Here is a 17,323-nt window from a genome sequence, read left to right as displayed (position 1 = left end):
TTTATGTACATGGTATCAACTGGAATTATGATTTGTTCCGATAACCAAGAAGCATGATCCACATTTGATAAAAGTACAAGGGCTACTGTAATAGAGTCATTGGAATGGTATTAGGATTAGGTATCAGTGATTAGCATGTAGCGGAGAGCTCTGTTGGGTTGATTTGTCATATTTACCATGCCCACTGCCCGATTATGAACTTTGACTAACAATGCCACAAGCCTGTCAGAATTAACCAGATATTTTATTTGAAGTTCATCTTTCTGTTCTGTTTTTTTTATCCATTCTTTGATAAGATACCGAAGCCACCTGGGAAACTCGGTATATTCTATACACATGTATGACTAATTACAGGAATTTCGGTTATGTTGGGAAGTTTATAACTAAGGGCATTAATTCCATTGATAGAAAAGGTGGACAATGGTGGAAATGTTTTGTCACATCTAATAATCCAAATCTTAATGTCATACTTTTGAGGTACATGTTTATAGAAATATGAAACCATACTCTTAAAGGGATGGTCATAGTTTTCTACATATTTATGATTACTATTGATGTATAACATGAATAAACCCACTAAATGCTGATAATTACTAACCCATGTTACATAGACAATGCAAGTTAAATTCCTACTAACAATATGTGTCTTTCTTCTCTTTCCTTGCTACATTCATCATTACCCCTTGCTACAGAGAAAGGTAACACGTTTTGCTGCGAAATATTGATGCTTTTGTTCCTTGTTGTGATGCATGGTGTTAGCAGTTTTTTTTTATTTGTGCCTTGCTTCCAAGTTTTTAGTTGCTCATTTGTGTATTTTTTGTTGTTGTACACTTGTTTACTGTATGTGTACTTGTCCTACCTTTAAGGCTTTCAAGACTTAAAATGTTTCCATTTTCTTCATAATTGTTTGATTTGACTCAAACTTTCAGTAATTTTTACTCCTGTTTAATAGTGCATTCATAGAAATTGATATTTATTTTAGGTTATATTTTGCCCTTGAAATGTCATAAATTCTTAATGGTAATCCATCTCTTGTTTGCTATTCTTCATATCTAATGTTCATTGAACTAAACTTTCATCAATGTGGTCATAACTGGTTAGCTCATTAGCTCAGTGGTAGGTATGAAGCTTTTCATAAAACTGATATGACCTAGGGTAAACTTATGACCCTCCTCCATCTCTACCCCACCCCCACACAAACAGTGTATTCCCTCCTCTAATATATACTGTAGCTTCCATGCTCAAAACTAATATTATACTGTATACGCCGAATATTTCGCGAGGTTTTTATTTTTGCGAATTTCGCGAGTCAGGTGCTGTTCGCGAAATTAAAGACACACAAAAATATTGACCCTGATCCCGATGTGAATGTGACTTACGCGTGTACACTTCTCTGTTCAGTACAGGACTCCATGATCGCGAATTTAACCACTCGCGAAATCGTCGGGAATTCCCATTTCGTGAAAATTTAGACTCGCGAAATATATGGCATATACAGTATATGGTGATAATCAGATACACAATGATATGATGAAATAGGATCACTAAAGTCCATACAATACCACAGTCACTACAACAATAGTGTGATTATTTCAATCAAACATGTACTGTATATGACATGGTATAAGTATTAATGAATGTGACATTTGAAAAGGTTTGGCAACTATTATCATTATTATTATTTTTTTATTTTATTTATTTATTTTTTTTTTTGGGGGGGGGGTGTCATATTGGCCTGATTAGGATGGGCTGATTTTGCTACAACATGGATTTCCCATAGACACTTGCCCAAGTATACTCGGGACTCGTCCCCAATGGGTTAACTTTCCAGTCTACCTTAAAATTTGATATCCCTTTTGAACGGTGATCAAAGTATATAGAGACATAATAAATACCCTAAGCAGCACTATCTACTTCAGATTGCTGTGCCTGAAATAGAAGATTATCAAGACCAGTTGTTAATTTCTTTTTTTAGTAAATTGGCCACCACCCTTATGCCTCCTCACCCTCACATGTAAGGCAATTCTCACTGCTGACTTCAACCTGTCAAGGCATCCGATTTCACCTGACTTAAGTTACTGATGTGGAGAGGATTTGATTTCCTGGCTTGCCACTCCAGACTCTGAAAATACCAAATACCAGACATGAAATTCTCAAGAACTTTTTTGATAAATTTCAAGTGGTTAAACAAATTCACAAGTATTACCAATATATCTTTCAACTTAAGTGTGAAGAAGTTATTTTTAACTTTTTTTTTTGGGGGGGGGGGTAAAAAATGCAAGAGTGCAGAAGAGATTATGTATTACAAAATTCTTTTGGTCACACACCAAAAAGAAAAAAATATATATATGCCTATATATATATATATATATATATATATATATGAATTACTATATTTGTAATGGACACGGACATGCATTCATTTCCAAGGAAGTAATTTGTTGCTGTATTTTTTCTTTTGATATGTGTTTCTTTTTTAATCACTGCCTTAAATGAATTCTACTGTGAAAAATTTTCATAATGAATCATTTGTCTTTGCCATTTTTGTGAAGTGTAACATAAAATCATAGTACTTCATATACAAGATTCAGAAGCTAGCATGGCTGCCTTTCTTTCTACTCCAATCTGCCCCACCATTCCTCCTACTATGCTGCGTTCACCGCAACTCTCTATTACTAGTATCACATTCTATGACAAATTAGTCTTATGGTCTCTTCTTTATGCTTTAAAAGCTGTCATTGCTGTAATGCACAGTATTTTGTACCAAACTGACAATAAGTCCCTAATTCACTTTCTGTTGTGTAAACAAGTTAACTCCCTCACTTTTCAGCATCTAAAATACCAGCAGCAGTCTTATTTTTTTATAGTAATCTGTTGTTTTTCTGTTTTAAATTTCATTATCCATGTATTTTTTTTCTTCCCCATGAATTCCCATGGTTGTCATATCTCTGAGGCATCTGCTCTATACTTACCAATAATTGAAATTGTTGAGTGTGCGCAGGCTATAGATCTCTGATATGCCATATACATTAGACATCTCATTGAACTGTGGCCCTTTAAAGGTGGGCTCTCGCTGGACCGTGGCCCTTTAACGGCGGGCTCTATTTCATCTAATAAATGACACTAGGCATCAAAGGTTGGCATGGCACTGACTGGCATAGGATCTCAATATTCATTTCAGTGATTGAGGCACCCCGACCATGCCTGAGATATTGTTACCAGTCATGGACCAGATTGTTGTTGTTGTTGCTGTTGTAGTTAAACTGATGCTGCCAGAGTTTGGTTCAGTCGTGGTTGTGTGTGAATCGAGTGGTTTGCCTTCGGGCTTCCAAGATTCCTTCTCAGGTTCATTTTTTTTTTACTCTCTCTCTCTTTTTCTTCTCAGTTCATCTTCCTATGCCTATCCAGCCGGCTCATTGAAGCTTTTAACTTGTGAAGATCAGTCACAGCACTACAGATATTCAAAAGTGCATCTAGACCTATTTTGAAGATATGCATCTTATCTTTTTTTTTTCCTGGTACTATATGCTGTTTTAAATCTGACCCTCCTTCTTAATGGCTGTCAGAATGTAACAGAGTTTGTTTGTTTTGTTTTTCTAACGAAGGAACAGTGAATATCATGCCAAATGAAAGGGTGTGCATTGAAGTCCCTCCCCCCCCCCAAAAAAAAAAAAAAAAAATTGAGAGAGATAAAGAAATATGATGATGACATCCTTTGCAATAAAATCTTAAGACAGATATTTCAAAAAGTGCTCAGATTCTTCTTAAATGTCAAATGTGCTGCCTGTTTACTTGTAAATGCATTTCCCAGCAGCAGCTTAGCAGTGTGTCCTGAAGAGGAAATAAAAGATGCAAGTCTGCACAATGATTTCAGTGGTATCTTACTTATCATGAACAATATTGGAAAGAGGGTTTTAAATGTAGGTGTATGTAGTCCTTCGTTTTTATGTTTGTTTCTGTGTGTGTGTGTGTGTCTGTGTGTGTGTATGTGTGTGTTTGTGTGTATATAGGCAAACAGTAATGTTTAAAGTAGATTCCTCCTAACGCCCATGTGTTTTAGAGAGTCTGCAAATTGACATGCCAAATTTTTGTTCATCGTTGATTAGAAATATGCATGCCATTTATGTGAGGAAAATGACTGTCTTGGTTACATTATTGGTGCTTGCACTTTGCTCTGCATATTGAGGCTGCATTTAATGACAAAGAGATGTGTTAGTACACCGTTGTATCAAACTTTCATGATTACAGGCTATGGCACACACAATTTTCTGTAATCACTTGCCACCACAAACTAGTTTTCTCCTTTCCATGCATGGAAATGTGATGGTGGAAGATTTAGGGATATAATCTCAAGGAATATCCTGCTTCTGTATTTTTCACTGGATTTTATTGTAAGTCGGTGACAGGGACTTGTTAAGTGAAAAATATAGTAAATGATCTGATGACCACACTAAGCTTTGGAAGTTAATGTTTCAATCATGGCCCAGGTGGAGAGATCTTGCGTTTATGGAAACGATATTTAAACAAACAAAACAAAACAAAACAAAACAAAACAAAACAAAACAAAACAAAACTTGTCAGATTATGATGAACAGGCAATGCAGAAATTATGTACAGATCCCAAGAAGTCTGTTGTTATCAAAAGTAACTTTATGAAGGCACATATCAGTATTTTCATACATTTTTTAAAAGTTATTTTGGTAGTTCAGCTGTCATGTTGCAATACCTCAGTATTCTAAGTTTGAAAGTGTGTGAACAAGAATGGTCAAACTTTAAAATTTAGATTATACCCGATCTTCACCTGTCAGTTGTAAAGGGTGCCAGCCATTCAGAGATGGGTATCATCATATATGGGAATGAATAATGGATGTGCAGAACAGTACTTAGTGTAGTACCACAAATTATACAAGGCAAAGTAGCAGGCAAAAAGTTTTGCTGAGTGACGGACCATGAGGAAAAGCAGAAAGAGGTTCATTAGGAGGTCTGATGAATATTTGATGGCTTTATAAATCCATCCTATTCCCTTTTTTAACCCCTCTTTTGTCACATTACTGGACCCTCTTGGTACCCAGTGAAAAGATGAATACTGTTCAACCAGCATCAGAATTCACACTCAATCTTCCAATGAGTACACCTGGGAGAGTTGTGACATGCTAGGGACAGGGGACGACCCATAGCTCCCCCGCGACGATGTACTCAAAGGAAGAAAGAATGACTAAGAAACCATTGGTTTCTTCTTTTCCCCCCAAGATATGTGATGATACTGAAAAAAGAAGAGGTAATGGGAAACTATTTTGAGGGGGACAGATGGGGGAGATCTTGCATGGATAGACAGTGGGAGATGCAGAGGGTGAAACAAATGTGGAGTTAGAGTTGGAATAGGGAGTGAAACTGTACACCACAAGACGCGGAGTAGACCTAATAGGAGTGTGTTACGATTTGCGTAGATATTTAATGCATGATGACACGTCATGTCTGCGCTGGCGCCAGACTGTCTGGCCACTTGTTTACCTACCTTTCCTTCCCCTCCGTGTGCCCTCACCTTCTACTCGTCCCCCTTTTCCAGCCGTTAGTCAGATGTTCGGCAAGATTGTCATCTTCTTCATCCTTCCGTTTCGTGTTGCAGTTGGTTTCCCCCGGCAATAAGTGGACAGAACTGCGCACTGGCGGATCGCAGGGATGCATTCACTTCCCCGGACTGTTTGATCACTTTGAAAATAGCACTTGGCAGTCTGTTTGCCAAATCTATCTCTTTCTCTTATTGTCCATTTGCAAGGGAAGATGGAATATAGTAGCAATGCAGGCTGTATTGTATTCTCCACAATTTTAGCTAAACCTTTCACTTGTCTGATCACCGGGATGTTTTCCAGTCAAAGGTCTCCATGAGACGTCGTTTTCTATATCTTTTTTAATTTTCTTCTTTCAACAAAATGTTTCAAGGATATTTTTTCTAAGAGTTTGGCCTTAAGGGGTTGTTTGTGGAGTCCCTTGTCTGGCATCTTTGATTTTCAAAAATCTGTTGTTGACTCTTCCATCACTCTTCCCCCCTGCCCACACAGATGACTGTTGCATTGTGAAGGGTATTGGTTGTTAATGAAGCGGAGAGACTGCCTGACGCCAGTTTGAGTGTATGGGACTGAGACGCTGTGATGGCGAGCTCTTTGCCCATAAAGGAGTGGTCATGTCTAATGACTGAAGTTGAATTATAACCTCCCCCCCCCCCATTGAACTATCAAGAAAGCACTTTTGAACTAGATGAAACTAAAGTGAAGAAGTCTGATGAAGAAATCTAAGACTATGAATTTACAAAATAAAAGAATAAAGATCAGAGCAACTATAGGATAGATTTGTTTCATATTCATCTACAGTTGAACCTCTCTTATCCGGCCTCCCTTTATCCAGATCTCTCTATTATACGGACGCAATCTCGCCATGATTTTTTTTGGTTGTTGTAATAATTACGGGAGGAAAGGGGGATTCCCAACTCCTTGAGAACTCCTACACAAACACACATGAATTACATATTACTTCCAACATGATTAACATACATTACATCAAATTTCCTTCCAAATTGCTTACCTTCAGACATTTTAACATCCCCAAATATCCCCAAATGTAACAATGAAAAGGTTGCAGTATACACATTACTACATGTGGTACTACAATGGACTACATCAGTACATGTGTATGTATATGTACATGTATAAAGCATTGAGTCTCCCGTATGCGGCCAAATCCCTTATCCAGATGAGCCCCGGTCCCGACTTGTCCGGATACGAGAGGTTTAACTGTATATCATATACTCAGCTACATAATGGAAAGCTTTTTATCCTCTATTGCAGTTTTTATCATCATTTACATTTTTGTCATTCACTCTGTGTAGAACAGTGAGGGAATTACATTCCCCTCACTCTGTTGGTTTGTGTGCTCAGTCATGGTTCTACATGAATGCCAGTACACACTCACCTTCCTAATCTCCAAAGTTTAGATACAGCATTCTAGAGTTTCAGAAAGCAGGACTAGCAGCAATGTCCTCTCTGTGCAATAAATCACAATCAAGGCGGAGTCCAATGCACTGCTTTCCTGATAGTAGTCATTAGATGATACTGAGTCAAGTGCCTTCTCCCAGTAATAAATCTCTCTTCAGTATGGCCCCTGTGTAATTTGAATACCAGTGGAACCACCACACCCCTACCTAGTGAAGAAGATCATAAAGAGGATTGGTGAAGAATTCCTGGCAGTTGTTTGACACGAGCCCTCTAGAGCACAGCCCTCCCAATCTACTTCAAATCCTGAGAGATTGTATGTCACTTGAGAGTCCATTCCTACATTTTTTAGAGAGAAAAAGCATGTTGGGGGAAAAAAAAACACACACACCCACACACACACACACACACACACACACACACACACACACACACACACACAAACACACGCAAAATAAAAAACAGGAAAAAATTGGGCAAACAGCGGAGATTGGGTGCAGTAACACTTGTGTAGGGGCAAGCATGTAAACATGGAAATATCAAAATACACGTCATGTGTGGGGCTCTAAGTCATTATGTGGTGGAACACTTAACCGCATTTGCTCTATCACACAGCCTTATGAATACATGCACAGACAACCCGGCGCCAGGGTATGATTGTGTCCGTGCCAAATTCCACATTTTGTCCATTTTTCCCTGACGAGGGGTGGAGGGGGTGGGGGGAGATCCACTCCACTTGTGCTTTCTACATATTATTGTGAGAACCACTTGTACTCATTACAATTTCATTTGGAAGGCAGGAAAAATCTCCAGATCTCTTTACCACTTGTTTTAGGTGATTTTATGGCATTTTGAAGGGTTTGTGCAAGGCCACGTTTCACATCCCTGGTACTTTGCTACAACTCGTCCTTTCATTTACATTCCTCACGTAGACTCAACACCTTTTCCTTCTCTCTCTCTCTCTCTCCCTTTCTTTCTCTCTTCCTCTCTCACTCTCTCTAACATTATAGATTGAATTTCCTGAAGAATAGAGAAAACCCAGATAAAATTCTCTGCCAGAAAATTGAGGAAATTAGCAAATATCGAGTGCCTCATCTTGAATTTCTCAGTAGGAAGTGTGTTGAGTAATACTCAAGGCATTGCACTAGACACATACCACTGGGAACCCTACCTGTGGGCATGGCAAGAATCACGCTGATTGCAGACAAATTTACCTCATGCTAAGACATTCTGGGCAGTTTCCCCCCACACATATTTCTTTTTCACACTGCAAACTGGATATAGCTGCCATTTCATGGTAGGTCAGTGTAGCCTCCACTGCCAGTCTCTTATAGCAGTGGGTGTCATAAGGGTGTGTGGGTAAGTGTCGTAACCACCCATTCCAAACCACTGTCTTTGGAGTCTAGTGAAAGAGGAAGGAATAGAAGGAATGTGAAGACATGGTTCACATTTGAGATTACTGGAGTAAAACTACAAGGAGATACATACTGCAACATTGTTGAATATTTCTGTGGCTCTGCAGTGTGATGAGTAATATATACACATGTATATACACTGTATATACTTTTTTGGTTGTATTCATCCATCTCTATTGTTTTGATTTTGTTTTGATTCCTTTGACATGCAGTATTGCTGTCTTTGTGAGGCAACTGTTTACCATAGATTGCTGTTTCTATGTGCATGTATTTTTTTGTATCTTGTATCATCTGGAAATACTTTCTTTCATTGTTTACATCATTTCTCTCTCTCTTTTACATAATTCTTAGTGCTGTTGCATGCATTTTTATCAATCTTTATTCATTATTATTATTATTTGTCATTCACTCATACTATATGTGATATGCAATACTGATATGTTATAGTATAAGTTATGTACTGTGTGCTCTATTTTTTTTCTATGGTAATTCCATTTTGTTATTATTATCATTATTTTTTTTTTGCTGTGTTATTTTTTGTTAATGTTCTTTCTGGCTTCAGTTCATAAGATGTGATGTCGTTTTTCCACTGACGAAATTCCTGTAATATTAAAATAGTAGTATAGCTATAGTACACAATAGGGCAACACTGTCTGGTATGGATGTGTGTATGTGTCATGTATCCTCTGTTCATTATGTATACCACAGGTGTGATGATGTGACAATACACATGAGCACGACGCTCATCATACATGTACTTTGAGGTATCACATTTAATAGACTTTCTCTTTACTGCCATGTGATATTGGTAAAAAAAATATAGGCCTATTGTACAAAGAGTGATGGTTTTTGCTTGTGACTCTTTTTATATGTGCAGATGTATGCAAGTAGATATGCACATGTGTGCCAGAGAATGTGTGTGTGTCTTAAATGATTGTGTAAGCCATTAGAGTTTCTTCCAGCATTTGATAATGGGTTTATCAAGTTGTGTGTATCATTATGTCTGAATTCACATGTGTAAGTATGTATGTGTACAATTGCAAGTATGAATGTGTCCATATAAACATCTGCGTATCTATGTATTTCAATTCTTTCAGATGTGTATGCGTGTCTGATTTCATTTGTGTTCATAGAAGTGTACAGTGGAGTCTTATGCAGTGTATGTATGATGTGGAAGAGAAAAGAACAGACATGATTTGTGGTTTCATCTTTGCTACCACTTTATGGAATGCATATCATGTTCAATTCATCAAGTTCATTACATATGTTATGTGGTTGATTCATGATGAATAGGGAAATTGTGTGAATATTGTATGAAGGTGTGAATATATAGAGAAAATGATTGTAGGCCAAAGTATCAAATTTTTGTCAATATCGTGTCAATGCTAAGAGTTGCCTAAAACTCTAGAAAGAGTGGCTTCAGAAGGGAAGTTTATTGTGTGAGTTCACATCTTCTTTAGATTCCTCTGGCTTAACCCAAGCTGCTCTCAATACCCTTGAGTTTGGGGATTTGTTTCCCCTTAAAAGTCATGTCACCATTGATGTTTAAATGCTTTGTAAGGTTTTTCATTCGCAATTTAAAGACATGTCTCATAAGCTTGCAAGGGAAGCAAAATATACCATGATAAACATGTATTTATATTTCCAAAAAATTACAAACAAATGAACAGAAGTTGGACCCAATGCTAACTTAGGACAAATTGTGACAAACATGTAATTTAGAGTTCCAGAAGTATCCTCCCATAGCTGTATTTTTTCAGGCTCATTAGTGCTAGCGAAAGATTCAGGAAGAATACCACAATTGTAAGAGTAGATATTATGGTAACATAATTATTAAAGTAAGCACTATTCATGTTTTACTCAAAATGTCATGCAAGAAAAGAATGGCTGCTCACGTACAAGTGTGACCCTCAGCATTATGTTGAAGTGAATGCCAGCTGATTGCATGTGTAATTATTCTTGCTTGTCCTTGCAGGGATTTTGCCTACGTTGCCCGTGACAAAGTAACCAAGCGCTACAAGTGCCACGTGTTCCGATGTGACATCCCCGCCAAGGCCATTGCCAACGCGCTGCATGAGATCTGCGCCAAGGTGATGAGCGAACGCCAGAAGGGCAACACGATTTCCATGGTAACCCAGGGTCAGATGATCCGGCAGCAGCAGCAGCAGCAGCTGATGCAGATGAAGAGCATCTCACTGGACAGCAGCAAGGATGCCAACCACACTGCTGGTAGGTCTCCAGCCCCGCCCACTGGCCCCGCCCACTGTGGACTGTACTGTGGGGGGTGGGAGACGGGAGATGGGGAGGGATGTGAGAAGGAGGAAGAGATGTGATGAAACTGGAAGAGGAAATGGTAGAATGGGGAGGGAACATCCGAAAAGGGGTGGGACATAACAGATGTGGAGTGGGAGAAGAAACTGTTAGTAGGAGGAGAGGGATGTAAAAAAAGAAATGGGGAACTGGGGGAATGTGAAAGTGTGATGGCAAATTTGAAAAGGGGGACTGCAAATATGAAAAGAAGGAGGAGAGTTTTTAAAAAGAGGGGGGTGAAAATAAAGGGGAAGGGAGATGTGACATTGGGGAGAAGAAATAGGAAAAGGAGGAGGGGAGATGTAAAAAGGGGAGAAGGGCAATGTGAATAAGGGAGGCTGGTATTTGATGGATGGGGAAGGAGATGAGACTTGGAAAAGACTCTGATTTTCAACCATTATCTTTATTCTTCATGATGTATATCCTCTTGTTCTGCTACATTTCAATAACACATGTATCTTGCATTTGTCTTGTAAATTTGTCAAGAGATGTATTAAGATGTTGCTGTTGCAAGGTCATAAACTTCACAGAGTGTTGGCAGCCTCAAAGCCTTCCTGATTCCAAGGAACAGTATCAGATGTCTTTGAAAGTATCAATTCATATTATTATGCCCAAGAGAGAAAGAAAACAAAAAATGAGTTATGATGGGATGGGAAGGGTAAGAAATAGATAAAACAAAACAGACAAAGTGATATTAAACTTAAGTGGATCCTGAATGCTCTAAAAGATAGAAAGTTCCTGTAAACTACAACAGTGCAGTTTTCTACCTTCATCATGAGCAATAGTCACAGCTGCCATTAATCGTTCCAGAAAATCTGGGATGGTAACACCATCCACTCTTACCAGGGTAAGGTTACCCGGCTGACAGCCTAACCCACATAGCAGAGTTTTTCAAGTGATTGTTTTAATCCTTCCATGGGGGGCTGTCACTGAAACCTGTTCTTAAGAGGTGAGTGGGAAGTGGAGCAGAAATGTACACCATTGGTTCTCGACATTAAGAATTGTTTCCTGTCATCAAGATGTCAAGTGGTTCAGCTCTGCTGCGTGGAGACTCGGGATGGTCTCTTCATGTGTATGTCCATGTTTGTGCGTTTGTATGTGTGTATGCCAGTCTGTGTGTGTGGGGGGAGGGGGAGGGAGTTATCGGGGCATTTTAATGAATGTAAATATTAACAAGAGTATAATATGAAATTGTAGATCAAGGTGGAAATCATAGGTTGTTGTCATGTTTAGGCCGAAGATTATCCCCACCGAACAACGTTTGACCTACCACTTGTAATTATTCCATCTTTGTTTATTTTTTGAAGTAATCACAATTCAAAACCAATCAAAATTGTATTTGTAAATAGTCTTGATGAAGTTCCTGTTATGGCTTTCCACTGCCATGGTCTACATGCCTGTAGGAGGCACCTAGCATCAGGGTTCGGTGTAAGTGCACTCTCTGGAAATGTAAACCTGAGACAGCAACAATGAGGACATGATCTAGAAAGCCAAGAAAAGATGGCAGATGTGACTGACCACTAGGCAGTAGGATGAGGAAATAAAAGGCACAGTGTAACCCATACATTGAAAATCAATATACATTATCTTGATGACAGTGTGGATGGTGATGTAAAGATAGCATTGTACCAAGAAATGACATTTTATTTTGTTCTTCTTCCCTCCATCTCTTTTTCCTTCATCCTCCCCTCATCTCCACATATTGTCCATGATTATCTTCACTTCTCTTTCTTCTGCTTCCTCCATCCATCCCTCTCTTTTTATCACTTGTCCCTTATGCTCTACATTCTCTCTCCTTGTGCATGGAACATTATATTCCCCACCATCTCACACTATACTCCACACCTGATTTTCTGCTTGCCGTCCCGTCGTGCAGCTGCGGTAGATTTTCCCACACCCAAGATGGAGCCCATCACAGTCTTCCGTGCCAACTATGTGGGCAGCACGACGACGCCTAAACAGTCAGGTGACTACATGTGCTGAAGTATGGGCAAAAAGGGAGGGGGGGGGGAGGCCCAAACTCTAGGATGAAAGTGTCCTAGTATTCACATTTAGAACAAAATAAACATGCAGACATACACATAAGCAAACAAACATACAACACTCAAACATGGAAGGGTCTTATTTGTTAAAAGACTTGCAGTAGTTACCACTGGGGGAAGCAAATCAAGTGTGAGCAAGTGAGGTTGTTGCCATGGCAGAGCCAACTGAGCAGATGGACATCTTCAGCTATCATTTCACTGATGTAGGACTCAGGTCATGTCAGTGACTGGGTGGAATATATGAATATATCTATATCATTTATGATGAACGTCCATTGTAGGCAATCATTTGGAATGTTACACATAGAAAGCAATTTGTTAGGAAGACAAAGTTACAAGGAATGATATCATTTCTGGTGCAGTATTCTTAAAGTTGTAAGAGTTTTAGGTATCTTTTTACTCACTGCAAATTTTCTGAGATACCAAATATTATCTTCAGTTAGAATTTGGTAGAGTAGACTAACAGAAAAAAGGCTCCTGAGTAGGGTAAGAAAGAATTTTTTGGCATTTTATTTCTTCTTCCACATCACTTGTCTTATACAAAGTATTCATGGTGATATCTTTTCAAATTTTGACTTCAACCAAGTGGATTCACTATTTTTTTCTTAGGCATGTAATTCCTGCATGACTTTGCAATATGGTTTGAAGATAACACAAGTGTTGGATCTGTTAGTCTGACCATCTGTGTTGGAGCTTGATTCAAGGTATTTGTTTGGTAGATAACACCAGTGATGACAGCATCATCACTGAACTTGAAATCACTCATTGTTATGTGGATGTGCCACCCGTCACTAAATGCTGCATTTTTTAATTGATTGAGGTCATTGGTGCTGACTTCATACTTGCCCCTTTCTCTGCCATCAAGGTATGGATGTCCTCAATGATGCTGTTGACAAGGTTCTAGGCAATGTTGGCGAAGACCAGTGGACTCCCGTCAGAATCGAGGTTGCCGTGTCAACGGTCACTGTCACCAGCGTCAAGGTAAACATATATCCATCCATCTTCATAGTATATCTCTATCTCTTATTTTCTATCTCTCTATTTATTTCTATATAGGAATATATGATTATAAGTGTATTTGCCTATTCAGTTATATACGACTTGTATTCATCTTTTTGTCATCCATCAAGCAGTTTAGTGACATTTTTAAAGTTCTAATTAAGGTTTTAACCTTATAAAGAAAACAAAGATATGCTTTATCAATTGCATTAAAGATATCATCATTATTTGTGTGTTGTTGTTCACCTTGTATTACCTGAAAATATCTCCCTTTGGAGAGCGTGTCATACTGACCAATGTCATGTGATCATATGATCATTGCTCATATTGGAATGATTTGTATGTATTTTTCTCCTCTCTCCACTGAAGACCAAAGAGGTGGTTGCAGAGAACAGGATACGCTTCATGTCCTTCCTTGGCATTGGGCGAGATAGCAGGTATGTAGGTCAAAGGTCATCCTGTTCATAGTGCAGTTCAAACCCATTTCACTGTATTTTGCATTATTTTTTTATTTAATTGAATTGAATTCAATCTTTATTTCTGATTCTATATATAGGTATAAAAATACATGTGAATATGAGCAAATTATGTACTAAAGAGTAGATATAAAACAATGAAAATATTGACAAAACAAGGTGAGATTATGAAAAAGAAAAAAAAAACATGTGGAAAACTGATAGCATACTGTATGTGCACAAAGAACATAAGATTGATGATTGAAAAATTGTATGTGTGTAGAAAGCCAGAATAGGCTTAAGTTGCACATATTTTTGTTGTTATTATCCCTGTTAGCATTATGCCTGTAGCCATTGAAAAGAGTGGAAAAAAGAGCATACCAGTAATTTCAAACATGGCCCATATTTACAAACTCATAAGGTATTGTAGATCAAATCTATGTACCATGCAAATTTTGAAAATGTAAATTATGTGTAGTACTTCATGAACACAAATAGTGGACCTATTATGAATGCAGATCACAGATGCAGGTCGCACAGCTAAAATCAAGACTAGAAAGTAGAGACATGACACTTTAACATCTTTCCTTAAACCAACAGAGTTACCGAGAATAGAGATTCTTCACCTAGCTATTCAAGTACATCATGCATTCTCATGAGGGTAGATCAATGTGAATTCAGTCATCCATTTCACATGAAGAAGTTTCATCTTGTGGCGGTATAATAAATGGGGGCTTTTACACTCTAACAGATGAAACACAGGAGAAAAGAGTGTGTAGAGGCTATGGTAAAATAGAAACAACTACAATAACACAAGACATAGTTGTGTAGAAATTTCTACCATTGTATCCTGATAAGATTTGCTCTGCAATATTTAAAGAGTGCACTGCACATCTCAAAAAGGAAACTTTGCTTTGGGTTGATTGTAGACTGCTGCTACACAGACAGACAGACAGACAGACAGACAGACAGACAGACAGACAGACAGACAGACAGACAGACACACACACACACACACACAAAGAAAAAAAAAACTTCTTGCAGACAGAAATCAATCAGATTGGGGCTCACGCTGTTTGGGTTTCCTTCCCTCATAAACTTCCACTCCAGTGGACTATCGATGCGGCAGATGCTCAATTGTATTTGCGCAGCAAGGTATCTCGAGCCGTAATGCATCCCAAATTGGCAATAACGTCTCGATTTGCAAATTCAATTCCAAGAGGAGTACATGTATACCATCTGATGATGGTTGCGCGTACCTCAGTGGGGAATGTAAGGTTGCTGTGGGACCCTCTTCTCCCACAGTAATGTAGAACTTAGTCAAAGCAAGGGATGTAGAAGGAACTGTGCCTCATGAGATTTCAACAGAGCCCCAGGTCTCCCAGATTCTACAAGAGACTAAAATATTTACTCTTCTCTCTTTTTTCATGTCTTGACAAAAGACTCTAAAAGCCTTCATTATTTCAAAATTTGTTCCTCCTATTGAGCTTGCATACAACATGTAAGTGTTGCCCTGATAGCCTTTTAACCCGCTGAAGACGAGTGGCGAGTGTACTCGGGCAGGTGTCTATGGGAAATGCATGTTGTAGCAATATCAGTCTGTCCTCAACGGGTTAATAATAATAATACAAGGTGCTAATAATGCGCCAATTCCACATAGCTATCGTGCTCAAGGTTAAGAGTCTCCCTGATTGGGATGCATCAATGCTGACATCTGTCGAGTTAATATAGGATGAGATGTCATGATGTCTGATATATTTCTTTTCACCTGATTCCTAGTACTTCTGTGTGATGTGACACTCACTTGATAGTGTGGCTAACAAGAAGACAATGAGTGCTTCTTGAATGTTAGGTAACCAATTTTGTGGAAGTTTCAGTAGAATGCACACACATGCAAAACATGCCCTAATGGCATTACAAAGATGCAGACCTGAATGTATGCTTCATTGTCACTAGAGTTTTATGATAATGATGTCTGTTATAATGGGAGCGCACAGTTGTAAAAGAAATTTTGCAATGGCTAACTAAATCTCATGTGATGTGTCAGACAGAAGCTACAAAATAACTTCCTGTATTGCATGCATTGGTGATGTCATCCTTAAAGTTTTCCACATCTTCTATATCTCTCTGTCTTTCTCAGGCATTTTGCCTACATCATGTGCATCGGGAAGAACAAGTTCCAGTGCCACGTCTTCACCTGTGAGCACTCGGCCGGTGGTCTGGCCAAGGCTGTGGAGGCAGCGTGCAAGGTGAGAGGACAGCTTGCAGCATCCTTTCTCCTCCTATATTTCTCTCTTTCTCTCTTTCCATCGCTTATATCACTCACACACTGTTTCTCTGTTGTATTTGGCAGTCCGTTTGTTTCCTCATCTCTCTATCTCTCTCTCTCTCTCTCTTTCCGTATATCTTTTTTTCTGTCTTGTCTTCCCATCTATATGATGGTTCTCAGACTATGTTTCGTGGACACTTTTTTTAACAAGCATATCTCTTTCTCTCTCTCTCTGTTTTTCTGCCTTCATATTCATATGTGTCTTTGATATGTTTGCTCTCACATTCTCTCTCTCTCTACTTGTATTCTACTTTCCTATTCCTTTCTATCTCCCTTTGTATATCTCTCAATCTGTCACTCTATTCTGGGCTTTATTTGTGATGTCCCTTTTGTCTCATAGTATATGTCTCTGTCTTTACTTGTCTGTGTGTCTTTCTTTGTCTGTATATGTTTGTTTGTCATATCTGTCATTTCATTCTTGATCCTCAAATCTGTCTATCTCATCCAGTGTGTAGCATCTGTCTGTCTGTTTGTAACTCATCGATTCTTTCTCTTTCCCCAGCTTGCTCTCTTTTCCAACCTCTCCCTCACCAAATCTTCAGTTCTCCCCTCCAAACTCATCTCCATCCCCTCCCCCTCTTTCTCTCCAAACTTAAATCTCTCTCTTTCCCTCCCCCTCAATGTATCAGTCTGGGTAGCAGTCTATTTCTCCTCGTCTCAATTTCTGTTTCCATCTTCTCCCCCTGGCCACGCCCCGATCCCTTCTTCATCCCACTCGCTGGTTAGACCGGGGTTGCCAGGCAACCCACATACTATCCACGATGTAGGACAGGGTGACAGATTAGAT

The 17,323-nt window shown here is 38.8% G+C and overlaps 1 protein-coding gene across 1 annotated transcript in view; it reads left to right on the top strand.

Annotated features, from left to right (window-relative positions):
- LOC139721095 (uncharacterized) overlaps window positions 1-17,323 on the top strand; it is a 138,975-nt gene that overhangs the window by 109,110 nt on the left and 12,542 nt on the right. The window contains exons 6-10 of the mRNA XM_071632425.1: window positions 10,377-10,630; window positions 12,588-12,677; window positions 13,619-13,734; window positions 14,122-14,189; window positions 16,348-16,456. Coding sequence (XP_071488526.1) covers window positions 10,377-10,630; window positions 12,588-12,677; window positions 13,619-13,734; window positions 14,122-14,189; window positions 16,348-16,456 — 637 coding nt within the window. The remainder of the gene's footprint in view (window positions 1-10,376; window positions 10,631-12,587; window positions 12,678-13,618; window positions 13,735-14,121; window positions 14,190-16,347; window positions 16,457-17,323) is intronic.

This window comes from Diadema antillarum, unplaced genomic scaffold (genome assembly GCF_040938485.1).
Source record: "Diadema antillarum isolate AM-2024a unplaced genomic scaffold, OU_Dant_1.0 scf00000138, whole genome shotgun sequence".
In the NCBI taxonomy this organism is placed as follows: domain Eukaryota; kingdom Metazoa; phylum Echinodermata; class Echinoidea; order Diadematoida; family Diadematidae; genus Diadema; species Diadema antillarum.
The sequence above is the reverse complement of the archived record's forward strand: the minus strand, read 5'-3'. Positions and strand labels throughout refer to the sequence as shown.